We start from the raw sequence: 16,798 nt of genomic DNA, 5'->3' as shown, positions 1-16,798 counted from the left end.
CCTTGAAACTAAAGGTTTGCAAGCTACCGGGTTGCTAAAAATGAACACTTTCGAGCAAGAATTAATGAACTGGACAAATTTTCCCAGGTTAGAAACACTGAATATTTGAAAGACACTGAATGTTTTGAGTTATATCTATTGCTTTGGTAATCAGCTATTCCAAATAAACTTGCTCATAGAAATAAAAGCACACTGTGATTCATTGGCTATATTAGTTGGACGGTTCATGGCCAGAGAAAACTGAAAATTATGTTTTCTTTCTCATGCATTTTTAGATTTGAAAACTGACCGTAAAACATTGTTTTTTGCTACCCCACATTTATGACAGTTTTCCTAGATCAGTTGCATAAAAATAATGCACAAAGCTGTCAACTTTGAGAACATGGAGTATTTAGCAGGACTGATAAGGTGTTTTAGACTTGAGAAACAGGGGTGTCAAGGTGTCAGAAGACTGTCAGAACACTGTGACCCTGTGCCTGTCAAAATATTGCTATGCTTTAGCATCCTGACACAGCAACACTTGCTCAACCAATGGTGTGAGCTCATCTGTTTACTCAGCCAATGGCAAACAGTGGGAAACCTTTTTGGAAACAGTCATTATTTCATGTGGAGTCTCAGCTGTGGTGCAGATATTGCATAACCTACTACATGATGTCAGTTGGATAAATGATAAGTAAAAAGATTTATGTTTTATGTAGAGCTGGCCAACAATTAAATCGCATCCAAAAAACAAAAACAAAAAAAAAACATAATACACGTGCTGTGTATATTTATTATGCATATATAAAAGACACACACAGTATATACTTAGAAAATATTTACATGTATATGTTATGAATTATTATTATTTTTTTTTAATTGGACATAATCTGCAGTTCAGTCATTCCATTTGATTCAGTGAGGAAGTGACTCCTACATTTGATTCAAACTTATTTGATTCAACTGATCCATTACAAAGAACTACACCAATCAAATCCGACAGCACATTGTGAATTTCATGACATAAAATACAAAACCAAATACTAGACCTCTTAAAAACATGTTTAAATTAACCACACCAAGCTGTTTTGAAGTGTCAGTTTGCCAATATAGACTACAGTTTAAAAGTTTGAGGTCAGTAAGATCTTTTTTTTTTTTTTAAGAAATATTTTTTTTTTATCCAGCAAGGACACATTCAACTGATCAAAAGTGACAGCAGACATTTATCATGTTAAAAAAAATATTTCTATTTCAAATAAATGCTGTTCTTTTTAACTTTATACGTATCAAAGAATCCAAAAACATTTATTGTAGTTTCCACCAAAATCCCAGCCAGCTGTGATAATGAAAAAATGAGCTTCAAATCAGCATATTACATTTACTTTTGAAGGATTTCTGAAGTAATGCTGAAAAATCCGCTTTGATCACAGGAATAAATTACATATTACAATATGCTCATTTAGTAAACAGTTATTTTAAATTGCAATAATATTTCACAATATTACTGTTGTTGCTGTTTTTTAATTAATCAAAAAAATGCATATTTGGTGAGCATGAGGGATTTCTTTCAAAAATATTTGTAAAAATCTTAAATTTTTTTGGGGAAGTCGTGGCCTAATGGTTAGAGAGTCGGACTCGTAATCCAAAGGTTGCAGGTTCGAGTCTCGGGCCGTCAGGGATTGTGGGGGGGTGGTGGATGTCCAGCGCTCTCTCCACCCTCGACTATACCACGACTGAGGTGCCCTTGAGCAAGGCACCGTACCCCCAACTGCTCCCCGGGCGCCGCAGCATAAATGGCTGCCCACTGCTCCGGGTGTGTGTTCACGGTGTGTGTGTGTGTTCACTGCTCCGGGTGTGTGTTCACGGTGTGTGTGTGTTCACTGCTGTGTGTGTGCACGTTGGATGGGTTAAATGCAGAGCACGAATTCCGAGTATGGGTCACCATACTTGGCAGTATGTCACTTCACTAATAGCAGTGTATTTTCCTAAATAGCTCTGCAGAAACAGCCAGAAACCTTGGAGTTGTGATTGATGATAAGCTGAATTTCTGAGACCACATTGCTAAAACTGCCCAGTCCTGCAGATTTGCTTTAAACAATATTAGGAAGATCAGGCCCTTTCTTTTGGAAATGCAACACAACACCTTGTTCAAGCTCTTGTTCTGTCCAGGCTCGACTAATGCAATGGTCTCTTGGCAGGTCTTCTAGCCAATTCCATCAAACCTCTACAATTAATCCAAAATGCCGCTGCAAGATTAATCTTTAATGAGCTGAAAAGAACGCATGTCACACCTCTGTTCATCAATTTACACTGGCTACCAATAGCTGCTTGCATAAAATTCAAGGCATTAATTTATGCCTACAAAACCACCTCTGGCTCTGCACCCCTTTACCTAATTTCAGTTCTTCAGACTTATGTGCCCTCTAGAAGCTTGCATTCTGCAAGTGAACGTCGCATTATTGTACCATCCCAAAGAGGCACAAAATCACTTTCACAGACTTTTTCATTAACTGTTCCCACCTGGTGGAATGCCCTGCCCAAATCAATCCAAGCAGCTGAATCCTTAGCCATCTTCAAGAAACGGCTAAAAACACACTCTTCCATCTTTATTTTACCCTCTAACTCTAGAACTCTCTATTCTAATTCTGTTTTATCTATCGGTCTTCTTTTTATATAAAAAAAAAACCACACACACTTGACCCTTTATCAATTGCATATTTATTCTCTAACTGCTAGCTTTTCTTGAAAAACTAACACTAGCTTTCTTTTTTCTATTCTATCTACTTGTTTCTATCAAAAAAAAAAAAAATCACCAAAAAAAAAAAAAAAACAACTAAGTTTCTTTTTTTTTATATTTTACCCGTTTTCTTAAAAAATAAAAAATAAATACCTTGCTACGTGTACTGTGTTAGGCTAACCAAGACTTGTCATAGCACTTGCATGTTGTCGCTATTTTGTTGGTTATGATTGTTTCTATTGTCTTCATTTGTAAGTCGCATTGGATAAAAGCGTCTACTAAATGATTAAATGTAAATGTAATGCAGAAAGGCACCTCATCAACAAGCTGCTGCTGAAGAGGCCGATTTACGAACCTTTAGCCAGTCAAATATACAAGTGTCTCTCCAGGCACGGCTGAGATTGTCTTTATTGAGTAGCTGAGCTGTAGGAGGACACCATTAGCAGCATGTTTACACTCCTCTGCTCTCTGCGGCATTAACCCTGTAAAGAGCTCCAGCTGAGAAGGAAAACGTTCCGGACACAGCAGCTGAGAGACGAGATATGGCTGCCCTCCGCTAGGATAGTGTTTGAATTCCCAGAGGCTAATTACCGGATTCAAAATCAATCCTGCTTTTTAAAGACATCCGCCACAGAAACCGTCAGAACACAAGTGAGAATCTACTGGCCTGCTTTTGCGCTATAATCATCTGGCAAACTTCACGCAAGAGATTATTTTTGCATTTTTGGAAAAAGACCACATGCTCCAGTTGCAGTTTTCTTAAGCCCTATTTGGATTGGACTAGTTTTCCCTGAGGAGGTTTCACAGACATACGATGATTCATGTATTAGCAGCTTCAATAGAGATCCCAATCCCATCTGAATCAACAAATGACAAATGTCATATTTTCACAACTGTAACTCAACCGTTGTTTAGCAAAGTAATCTCGTCCGAATAGTGCTTTAGTACACGGTAAAAAAAAAGCAGTAGAATTTACTGTAAAAAATAGCAGCAGCCTGAAAAATACAGCAGCAACATTTGACGTTTTACGGAATGAAATTTACAGTAAAAAAAAAATAATTAATAAAGATTAAAATAAAAAGGATTAAATTAAAGGGGTCATTGGATGCAAAATTCACTTTGCATCCAATGACCAATGATGCAAATTCTCAAGTTGTTTGAACATAAATGTGTGTTGGAAGTGTGTGTACACATCCATCCTATAATGATAAAAATCCACCCAGTGTTTTTTTTTTTTAAATCCCTATTTTAAAATCCCCTTTCTCAAATCCGGCTGTTCTGAGAGCCCTGTCCGAATGATGTAGTTCTGTACAGACCCCTCCTACAAGAGTTGATTGACAAATGGGAAGACAAGATGTCTCAGATTAAGCGATTGAAGTGTTTAGTTGTTGGATGTAATAATGAATATAGCAGTCGACAGTTACTCCCGACATCTGAGCCGCTGAAGACGGAGTTGATTAACGTTACTTTCGCTTTGAAGGGAATGCGCCGATCCCCGATCTACATAAATGTGTCTATGTTCGCGCAAATCATTCGTGATCCAGCTTTATCTACAGAAGAAGTATAAAGGTTTTTATGAATCTTTGCAAATCGCCTTCCTAATAATGTACTAGTTAGCCAGTTTCGCAGTTTTTCTGAAGTTTAGTATGCTCCATAGATATATATACCTAGATGCCTCATTATGGACTGTTTCTATGGGCCGCGATATGAAAGCCATCCGCCATTTTTGGAACGGTCTGCGAATCATTGAGCGCATTGATGGTGTGCGTCTACAGTAGGAAGTTATACGCTTGTATATCTTTGAATATTCCTTGATTATAATGGTGAATGCGAGATGACTGAGGCATCAACGTATCTGGAGCGGTCGAATAGGGAATCTACACATATCTATGGTCTGTTCGTCACTCCACGGAAGAGAGGGACGGAGTCAGCAGAGCTCACGAGCATTTAAAGCAACATGGACTAAAAAACAACGTGCTGAAAACAGAGCTGATTTTGACGGGGCAAAGGAGATGTTTTTTACACTACCATTGAGAAATTTTAACCAAAGTTGTTATAGAGTTTTCATTAAGACCCTAAATAATCATATCAACTTGTGTAAAATGGGCATCCGATGACCCCTTTAAATACAAATTAGTTTAAATGAAATAAATAAAAATATGATTAAAATACATAATAGAATAAAATAAATAAATAAATTAAATTGATTGTACTAACGTACTAAGAACTGAAAAACTAAGAAACAATTATTTAAATGAAAAACCATAAAATGACAATTTACATTTTTTACATTGCAAAAAATTGAAAAATTACAATTACATTTTTCAACGTTAACTATAAAATTACATAAAATGTAAAATACTGTTAAATGTACTATTATTTTTTTTTATCTTAAAATGACAAATGATCTCGTTAGATCTATTACAGTTTTGATAGCAAGCGAGACAACTGGTTTTAACTGTTAAAATTAGAAAAATAATTTTTTGGTAGCACTTTAGAATAGGGAACACTTATTCACTATTAACTACAACTTTTCCATCAATAAATTCCTAATTTGCTGCTTATTAATATTAGTAAGGTAGTTGTTAAGTTTAGGTGTTGGGTAGGATTAGGAACGTTGAATAAGGCCTTAATATGTGCTTAATTACTACTAATAAATGACTAATACTCTAGTAATAAGCATGCTAATAAGCAACTAGTTAAGAGACCCTAAAATAAAGTGTTACCATAATTTTGTTTACAGTGTAAACCTTACATGTGCAAAAGCCAGCTGTGTTACCTTCACTGTTGACGCAGCGGACCTGTGGAGTCTGTGTTCCCTCCCCGCAGTCCATGTCTTCCTCTGGGATACACTCCTCTAGCTTGACCAGCTGCCAGCTAAAACAGCTGGGATCATCACACGGGATGGCCTCCACCAGATGAGGACAGTTCCCCTCGCCACCCGTGGGGTAATTAATGATTGTACGTCGTCTGAACTTGAAACCTGCAATAAACATGACACAAGGTCTATTAGCTCTCTAAAGTCCCAGTTAAAAATGTCACTGGATTAGGACAAAATATCAAAGTGACATCACTTTTGTCATTTTTAATGACATTTTTACCCAATTACTTTTAACCAACTTGTCCTAAAGCGATTTTTGGTGGATGTGTGACCTTTCGTTGAATTGATTGATTTATTTTTTTTTAAGAGTGGATCTTACACAACTCTCAAGAACATGTCCAATTCACATTTCAGTCCAAAAGGAAAGCAAAGAAATGGTTTTCATAAAAAAAAAAAAAAAAAAAAAAAAAAAAAAAAAAAAGCGAACAACCCATTTTAGGACCTTTTATGATTTATATACACACATATACATATATACATATACATATATATATATATATATATGCATGAAATTAGGGGGGCAAATGTGTTTAACTGTCATTAAAATAATGTTAAAATAACGTAAAAATGTCTTAAAGGCATTAAAAATTGGCCAGTTAGTTATAATATATAATATAATCAATGTACAGTAGAGAAATAATAAGATGTTTAAAATGTGATTTCTGCTGATATGCCGTAATGCAGCATTTTGGTCAAATTATATACGATATTGGTTAAATCAAAAGGAATTATTCTATTCTGGCTCTAAAACAGCTCTGTGCCTCAGTAAAATATTGTGTCTCAGTACTTGACACTTCCTTTTCAGTGAATATATTATTGGTTTCAGCAATGTTTACCTTTTTTCACAACCCGTTCATCGCAATTCTCAAAGGTGCAGGGCCCCCAGGCGCCCCATGGGGACACTTCACATTCCACAGGGCACGGGATGTGGCACAGCTGCGTGGCACTCGGAATCGTTCCCTTGCAGAGCCGAACGTCTACGGGTTGGGATGCTACAAGACAAACACACGGATTGAAACACTGCAGTAAGATTCCCACATGAGCACCACACATGATGGACAATTAGCTTTATGTAACTGCAGGAAACAACAAATGGCAACATTAAACACACTCTGAAGAATCCCGATTCCCTGTTGTATCACAGGAAAGGAAAAACAGGAGAAAACCAGAATCTCCTGAGATTTCAGCATAATTTGAATGCACATTCCCAATCCGATGTGTTTATTTATTAAATATTTGGACTAATTTGGTAAAGTTCCCAGTTATCAATAATTTAAAATACGTCATATAAAAAAATAAAATGACGAAAATTAAATAAATTAAATAGGCTAAATAATTTAAAAATAAAATATTAAAGCAAATGAGAATTTATATAATTATAAAATTACATTTATAAAATTAAGGCAAAATCATTGTGTTTCATGTACCGGTCAATTTTGAGATTTTTAGGAACTTTGTTTTTTTATAACATGTTTTTTTCAGAAGAACATCCAAAATAAATGTACCTACATTAAATTCTTTTTGCTTATTTTACTGCAATTTATCTGCTAATTTCATTTACAGATCTCTGATCTCAGATCTCTTAGAAGTGGTGAACGCCTCACTTCTTTCTGGGACTTAAAACACCCTGAAAACTGCAGTTGTTAAGCCCTTTCTGAAAAAGCACAATCTTGATAACATCATGTTGAGCAACTATAGACCATTATCAAATCTTCCTTTCATAGGTAAGATTATTGAAAAGGTAGTTTTTAATCAGCTGAACAACTTGCAGTTGGAACCAGCTTCCAGAAGAGATCAGATGTGCTAAAACAGCCACATTTAAATCTCAAAACTCATCTGTTTAGCTGTGCATTTGTTGAATGAGCACTGTGCTACGTCCGAAACTGATTGTACTGTATGTTATGTATTGTTGTGATTATTATCCTGTGATAATCATTTTCAATTTTTAACTGTTTTAAAATAATTTTAAACAAATTTGTAATATTTGTTTTTTAAATTTCTTATTATTACTATTATTTTTTTCAACTAAGTTTTTATTTTAAGCAATATATATATATATATATATATATATATATATATATATATATATATATATATATATATATATATATATATGACTATTTTAATTTATTTTATGTAAAGTACTTTGAATTACCATTGTGGATGAAATGTGCTATATAAATAAACTTGCCTTGCCTTACAAAAAATTTCTGCTGCACTGAAGATTCCCAAGAGCACAGTGGCTTCCATAATTCTCAAATTGAAGATGTTTGGCACAACCAGGACTCTTCCAAGAGATGGCCCAGCCAAACTGAGCAATTGATGGAGAAGGGTCTTGTCTAGACTGGTGACCAAGAACCTGATGGTCACTCTAGTTAAGCTTCATGATCATATGTGGAGAAATCTACAGAAGGACAAACATTACTGCAACACTCCACCAATCTGGGCTTTATGGCGGTGTGGCCAAACTCCATCCTCTCCTCAGTGAAGACATATGAAAGCACACTTGAATTTTGCAAAACAGCACCTAATGAACCCTCAAACTCTGAGAAACAAGATTATCCCAACATTACCTCAATTCTAAGCATCATGTTTGAAGGGAACTTTGCTCATCACCTGCAGAGTACCATCCCAAAAGTAAAGTGTGCTGGTAGCAGCCTCATGCTGTGGGGGTGTTTTTCAGCGGCAGGGACTGAGGGACTCGTCAGAGTAGAAGAAAAGCTCAATGCACCAATATATAGAGAGAGCCTTAATGAAAACCCAGTCCAGAGCATTCAGAACCTCAGACTGGGCAGAAGGTTCACCTTCCAACAGGACAATGACCGTAAGTACACAGCCAAGGCAACACAGGAGTAGCTTGGGGACAACTCTGTGAATGTCCTAGAGTGGCCCAGCCAGAGCCCCGAGTTGAACCCTATCGTACATCTCTGGAGAGACCTGAAAATGGCTGTCAACCAACGGTCCCCATCCAACCTTACCGAGCTTGAGAGAATTTGCAGAGAAGAATGGCAGAAAATCCTCCGATCCAGGTGTGCAAAGCTTGTTGCGTCATACCCAAAAAGACTCGAGGTTTTAATTGCTGCCAAAGGTGCTTCAACAAAGTACGGAGTAAAGGATCTGACTACTTATGTAAATGTGATATTTCAGCTTTTTCTTTTAAATAAATTCAGACATTTCTAAAATTGTTGTCACTTTGTCATTATAAGGTACGGAGTGTAAATTAATGAGAAAAAAAAAAATGAATTTAAACAATTGTAGTATCAGGCTGCAACATGAAATTTAAAAAAGTGAAGGGGGTCTGAATACTTTCTGAATGCAGTATAGATCCCATCTGGACCCAGTATGTGTGAAACTTTTTTTTCCCTAGGAACTATAAAACACGAATTCGAAAGCACAAACAAAACCAGTGCATTAATGTTTTAACACAGGATTTTGGTGTCGGCTTGATGGGTGACAGGTGACATGACTGCTGCGTTTGCATCAAAGCAAGGTAAAATCTTCTTGTGGAGCTCTCCATGCTGATATGTGGTGAGTTCTGCTCTCTAGAGATTTCCAAAACAAAATGCTCTCCACACGCACAGACGGTCAGCTAAAAAGTATGAGAAGACTGACTGCACCACAGACCTTAAAAAAAATAATAATGATGATTGAACTCGGAAACGGGCATGGGGAATGACAGTTCACCTCGTTCAACTCTTCTGGTGCCACATGTTCCCCAAATTAATGGAGAGACAGATTTCAGTGTAATGCACCATCATCTAAGTTAACATAACACCGCACAGGTTGTCCTTGTTTATGTGCCAGATGGTCTAGACCTTCTGCGCAAACTTTCTGTCTAATCAAAGTCTGTGCCTGCTTTGACAAACCCAGGCGGACAGGCTTAGCTTCAAGCATGAGGATGATTTGGTGCTCGGTAGCAGCTTAAAAACAGATGAGAAACCTAAGGTGGCCATGATGTTTATTAATACTCTACCTGACAAAACTTTTTTGTGCATGTTATGCTCACTAAAGCTGCATTATTTTAAAATAAAAAATACAGTAAAAGCAGTAATATTTTTTTAAAATGTTACAATTATAACGGTTTTCTAATAGAATATATTTTAAAATGTAATTTATTCTTATGATTGCAAAGCTGAATTTGTCAGCAGAATTTTAAAAGCAATCAGAAATCATTCTAACATGTTGCCTTGGTGCTCAACAGATATTTCTTATTATCAAAGTTAAAAACCTCCTGCTTAAATATTTTTGCTCAGGATGAATAGAAAGTTTTAATGAACAGTGTTTATTTGAAATGTCTCTACCGTCACATTTGATCAGTTGTATACAGTATACTTTTGATTGATTTCCTCCATGTTCTAGAGTCCATGAAATGAAATGCAGAAGGGTCTAGTTTAAAAGGTCCAAATAAAACAAATCCAAACAAAATGCTTCGTTATTTCTTTTGAAGAAGAGTGTTCAGTAAGGAGCTGTCAGAATGACTGTCATTGTCAATCGATCTCTGGCAGTTGTCTGGTGCCCAGAGGAGAGTGTTGACTAAAGCACAGTGTGTTGCATCAGTATGTACCCCGGTAACGAGCTCTCCATGGACACAAACGCTTACAAAAATACAGAGAGTAAACAGACTAAGAAAACAAAATATATATAAACATGATTTAGGCAAAGAGATTTGATCAAACAAAGAACATTATGTCAGATACAAAAAGGAAAGGAACGAGAGTAGGATCAAATAAAATAAAACATGATAGAATAAATGTAATAATTTAATACAATATAATATAATTAAATATTAAATAAAATATATATAAAAAATAAAATAATATAATAGACATACAAAATAAAATAATAAAATAAAATTTATACATTATAACAATTAAACAAAATAACAATTAAATATATATATATATATATATATATATATATATATATATATATATATATATATATATATATATATATATATATATATATATATATATATATATATATATATATATATATATATATATATACATATACATATATACATATATACACATATATATACACATATATATATATACATACGCATACTGATAATAAAATATACTTAAATGTATTAAATAAAAATAAAAATAAACAGTTTATTTTTCAAAGCAATGTTGGTGTTAAAAAATACCCCAGATATACGGTGTTAAACATCTTACCTGAGATCTCATAGCTGATAGACAGGAGGGGAGGGACACTAGGCATCTGGCCGTTTGAAGACTGACCTTCTACAAAACACACAAACTACTGCTAATAAACATTCAAGGGAAAACAAATACATTCGCTATGAGCTCTAAACTGTGACAGAATATTACAGCTTTAAGGGGTAACGTAGGGCATAAGCTGGTAAGCTTTAACTATCCTGAGCGGTGACGTCAAAAGCAGCAGATAAGGGAAAATATAACCACTCAACATTTATTTTTATTTTTTTTTTGACACACTGCCAAGTTTGGTGACCCATACTCGGAATTCGTGCTCTGCATTCAGCCCATCCATCGTGCACACACACACCATGAACACACACCCGGAGCAGTGGGCAGTCATTTATGCTGCGGCGCCCGGGGAGCAGTTGGGGGTTCGGTGCCTTGCTCAAGGGCACCTCAGTCGTGGTATTGAGGGTGGAGAGAGCGCTGGACATTCACTCCCCCCACCTACAATCCCTGCCGGCCCGAGACTCGAACCCACAACCTTTGGATTATGAGTCTGACTCTCTAACCATTAGGCCACGACTTCCCTTTTAAGAGCCCTTCAGAAAATACAATAAAATGATATCCATTTAATCACAATGCACAGGCACTTTTAATACAAAATCATTTTCTGTCATTCTGATGGACTGGGTTGTAAATTTCCCGTCATGCTCTACTCTTACCTGTCAGTAAAATATGAAAAACTCTTGTTTCTCTCCTTAAATTCTTACACCTCTCTCAGTCTACTTTCACATTTTTATTTTCTCAATTTTCCTCACCAAATGCAATAGGCCAGACAACCTATTTCTATATCTGTCAAAACAACACAAAGCATTTTGAATTATCTGTCAATGTTTTTGGTAAGTGACAGAAAAATGTTCAGTTAATGCAACCTCTGGTTATGTCATTTACCAGCAGGGCCAAACTGCTCATGATTACCAGCCAAACCCAATGGTTTGCAATGCCATAAATGAATCACATCTGTCACATTCGGTTGCCCTATAAAGCAGTCTTTTTTTTTTTCATAGGAGACTCCAAATATAGCCCTGTCCAATCGAATGTCACGGCAGTTTATTCAGCGTACGTCGCCTCCATTGCCTTTCATTCAGACAGTAATGTGATAATGTGAGGTATAAGCTGGTTAGCTTTTACTTGCACCCAGATCTCAGCCAGTCAAAAGCCGCAGGATTCCTCCTACACTCTCAAAATCAAGCTTCTTCAATGGATTTTTGCAGCACTTCAGTAAATTACTCTCTTCTTATCAAGGATCATTTTCATTTTCTGTATCATATGGAACTCAAGGATACTCATATGGCATTACATTAAACAACGATTCTCTTGCAGCATCATATGGCCTTTGAAATTATTATCTTATGGAATCAAAACTTATAAAGATTAACTTATGGCATTAAATAGAATTTACAATGATTCTTCTATAAAAAATAAAAACCTAAAGGCATCACATGAAGCTTATATAGAGTGTCTTATGGAATCAAATGGAACTCAAAGATTTACTTCTGGAGTCATGAAATTTACAGTAGAAAGATTCTGTTATAGAATCATGTGGAACTTTATTCTCCTGCGAAATCAAATGGAACTTATAAAGATTCAATTGTGGCATCATATTAAAGTTTAATACTTATAATATGATATGAAGCCAAATGTAAATTTTCTTGTGGATTCAAATGGAACATACAGTATGAAGATTATCTTAGGGAATAAAATGGAATTCATAAAGATTCGCTTATGACTTCATATGAAACGTATATTCGCCCATGGAATCAAATAGAAATGATAAAGATTCGCTGTTGACATCAAATGAAAATCATATGAAACTTACAAAAAAAAATCTCTTTTAGAATCAAATAGAAATTGCCCAGATTCACTTATGGAATCATATTAAACTTATAAAGAGTAGTAAGTTTAATATTTCTAATATAATTTATAATATTAAACTTATATGGCGCCAAATTGAATTTAAGCATTCACTTATGGAATCATATGGAATTTACAAAGATTCTCTTGTGGATTCAAATGGAACATATGAAGATCCTCTAATGGAATCAAATGGAATTTATAAAGATTCCCTTATTACTTCATATAAAACTTTTAAAGAGTCTTATACGCAATCATATGGAACTCACAAAAATTCTCTTTTAGAATCAAATAGAAATTGCAAAGATTCACTTATGGCTTTATAGGAAAACTATAAAGACGATTTTTTTGGAACAAATGGAACATTTATGACATCATATTAAATGCTTAAAGGTTTCTTTATGGAATCAAATTGGAAGTTCTCCTATGCCATCAAATCCTTTAGGAAATACTTGGTTAAGACAGCGAAGCCACCTGTGGGAAATATCGCTCTGTTTGTGCTGTGAGTGCAGTGTTGTGTTCTTAGAAGGAAATGTAATGAGCATCACTTCCAGATAGATTTGATGAAGGTTTCATCACATCAAAGAATCTTGAAGCTGACAACATCCTCCCAGGGCGAGAACATCACGACTCCATCAGTTGACTAATGCTCCAGCACATTTTCTCTTTAACTTTCTGCACTGTCTGCGTTCATGTATCTGCTGTCGGCGGAGCAGATTACCCCCCAGTGAAGCGAGGCGTCTCCTGCACCGCACTGATAAGGACACAGATTTCCCAGCATACGCAGCTCCACCAGTGGCCTGTTCTAATAGCACTTCTTTAACTGGCGCTTTTCATGCAGTCAGCGTTCATCTGCTCTAAGGTATGGAGACATGTGCGTTACGATAAGTTTCAATGTGCTCGCCCTACAGTTCTGAGCATCAAAAGAGCGAGCAGGAGGGAGAAAGATAAAAAAAAGGTATTTTCCATGAAGACGGGTGGGCCATTAATCGAGTATGCAAAGAAATGCTGATGCAATATATAGAGTAGAGTAAGAAATTTGCACACACATGAAAGTGGGTGGTGGACAGTTAAGCAAGGAAAGAAGAAAGGCATGACGGATAGATCCATGTATTCAAGGATCTGCATTGTTCTGAGAGGTACAAAAATGTTTACAAAACAACATATAAATCACAAAATGTCATTTTAATATAATTGATACTTTGCAATAAATAAATAATTGATTCAATGTTTTTTCTCATAATAAACTGTTTTCAATTTCAGCATCATATGGAACTCAATGACTCTTAAATGGCATTATATTAAACTTAAGGTTTCTCTGATGGAGTCCTATGAAACTTATAAAGATTTGATTCTGGCATTTTAAGGAACAAAGATTCTGCTATCGTATCAAATGGAATAAATAAAGATTTGTTTACTGAATCAAATGGAACTAATGAAGATTTGCTTATGGCATCATATGAAACTCAAAGACTCTCTTATGGAATCATATGAATCAAAGATTCCCTCTTAGCATCAAATAAAACTATAAAGGAAATATATCTTTTTTTTTTTTTTTCTTATGGAACCACATGGAATTTAAAAAGATTTGCTTCTGGCATCATATGAAACTTATAAATATTCTCTTAGGGAATCATATGAAACTTAAAAAGATTGGGGGGTGTGAGTGAGTGAGTGAGTGAGTGAGAGAGTCAATCAATATTTATCACAGCTCAGGATAGTCACTTTAGTAAAGGGTTTGGGACTGAACACATTTTTGTTGTGCTATCAGTCAATCATGGATTTGTTCAGGTGACTCGCTCAACAACAATAAAAGTTTGTCCAGAACTGAATGACTAAGCAAAAATGTCATACTTCTGATAAGTATACACTGTCAAACAGATACCTGTACCTTGTTTGTCTTTGTTGTTATTGATGTAGCTGAGGAGTTCTGCATTGGCCTGGATGCAGTACACTTCTCTGCTCTGAACACCTCCGCCACACAAACCCGTCTGATTCCCACGCCGCCGGTCCTGCTGACTGAGCAGCGCGTCAACACGACACTCGCTCCATTCGGTGCTCCGCCAGGCATAACTGAAATTAACATCAAATACAGGCTATTATGTTCTGAACCTGTGCTTTGGATCAACCATCCTGTTGAAATAAATCTTTTCAAACATTTACAAACAACAATGTCATTCCATTTGGATTATGTGCCACTGTCGTGTACATTTGCACGTTACTCATGATAAACCAAGAGTATCCAAATAAATGTTTAAATGAATGTGTTAAAAACAAACAAACAATAAAATGTATCTTGGAAGAATTTTATAATAAATGTCTGAAATCATAAGACAAATGTTTCTAGTAAAAAAAATAAATAAATAATATATGAACTTAAATGCATTTTAATTGTACTTCTTAAAATTCAGTAGCCTGTTTACCTACAAATTCAGGAATTTAATTGGAAAATAAAAGCATTTTGACTGGCATACAACCAGATGGATGGATGGATAATAGGACGGTGCATGGGTGGATGGATAGATCGCTTAAACCTCAAGACACATTTGATTACTGGGGCCTTTTATAGTCTGAAAAGACTTCAGAATCTCCATTCAACCGCCATTTAATCCTATTTCTGTCTTGGGAAAAAAATAGCGATATTAAAGAGATGTCATTTGTGATTTCTTTTTCCCACTTTCGCTATAGCGCGAAACAGAATTGCAAAAATCCATCATCTTCTCGAGCAGCCTGTTCATAGTACGTGGGAGACTCAGAAAGCATTGTGTGGCCTGTGACGGCGTGCCAGCGCGGGCCATCTGTGAGAGAACGAGATTAGAGCAGCGTCACCGAACTCTTAAGATCACTTCCATTTGTCAGTGCATCTCTCTTGGCTTGGGAGCACAGAGCAGCCCGATCTGTCTCACCCTGTCTCCATATGCTCATGTGCTGACTCTCACTGGCACCACCGCTCAGGCAGCGCAGGGGTCAAGCGGCTCCCGGCAGGGCCTCCCGCTCCACTCCAGCATTTCTCCATGAAGAGCAGACAGCACTACAGTTGGTAGAGCATGCTGAGACGTGACTTATAGGTATTTTTTTAGTGCTTGTTTCATGTGCATGCCCGCAGGACAGGAAAATCCCAAATGAGATCTCGTTAACATCTCAATTGCTTCTCCTTGACAGCAGTAATATTAAATTGATCGTGAATTAGCTTAGAGTGTTTCTCAGTTACACAGTTCTCCTGCAGCATCTCTTCTAGAGATTCAGAGGAGATCTTGACGATGTCTCCAGCTCTGCTCAGATTTGCCAAGATAACAGTGAGAGATTTCAATATGAAGTAAAATGCTATCGGAACAAATGTTCTGAGCTTCTATTTACATTCATTTTCAAGCCAGGTTGGAAAAAAAAGGTAACACTAGTTCCCTCAACTAGTGTTAATAAATATTTAGATTTTTTTATTTTTTATTTACATTTTTAGTCACTTTGCTGAATGTTTATATAACTGTTTATATACAATTTTAATTAAATAATTTTTATTGCAGTTTTAATTTAAGTTATTTTGTTGTTTTGTCATTTTGCCTACACATTTTTACTTTTTTTGTTAATGTTTTAGTTACTCTAGTAAAACGATTTAAAAAAAAAAAACTTTTTTTTTTGGAAAAATAAATGTATACGAGAAGTAGAGAGTTCCATCGAGATAATGTCCAACAAACACACAGTCCAGGTTCGTCTGTCCATTGTGTGAGGAGGATTCCAACGGTTGACCAGCATTTTTTTTTTGCGTAAAAAAAGTAACTTGAGTAACTGAAAAATGTATCATATCTGCAATTTTATTTTATTTTAGTTAAAATTAACATAAAATTATGGTTTTAGTTTTAGTGATCTATTACAATCCTAGTCTACAGAATGATAGGTTTGATTTTTAAGGCCCCAGAAAGCATGTTTAGTTTTATCCGAAGCAGATTAACTTGAATCTGGCAATGTTATTATGTTGGTTTATGCAGGTAATGTGACAGTTTGGAAATTAAATGTTGAGTGAGTTGTACTAAAATTTTAATGCATTATTATTTTTTTTAAATAATGTGCATATGAGAGATTTAAAAAATGCATTTGCTGAAGCAACCATGCTATTTTACC

General features: G+C 35.6%; 1 protein-coding gene across 1 annotated transcript in view; it reads right to left on the bottom strand.

Moving 5' to 3' along the window:
• Nucleotides 1-16,798, bottom strand: part of LOC306878010 (thrombospondin type-1 domain-containing protein 7A-like) — a 139,767-nt gene that overhangs the window by 56,186 nt on the left and 66,783 nt on the right. Inside the window, exons 4-7 of the mRNA XM_079430088.1 lie at nt 14,574-14,755; nt 10,781-10,849; nt 6,434-6,589; nt 5,496-5,699 (exon numbers count right to left, since the gene is read on the bottom strand). Coding sequence (XP_079286214.1) covers nt 5,496-5,699; nt 6,434-6,589; nt 10,781-10,849; nt 14,574-14,755 — 611 coding nt within the window. The remainder of the gene's footprint in view (nt 1-5,495; nt 5,700-6,433; nt 6,590-10,780; nt 10,850-14,573; nt 14,756-16,798) is intronic.

The sequence above is a fragment of the Barbus barbus genome, assembly GCF_936440315.1.
Source record: "Barbus barbus genome assembly, chromosome: 12".
NCBI lineage: Eukaryota > Metazoa > Chordata > Actinopteri > Cypriniformes > Cyprinidae > Barbus > Barbus barbus.
This window is presented reverse-complemented; position numbering and strand designations above follow the sequence as displayed.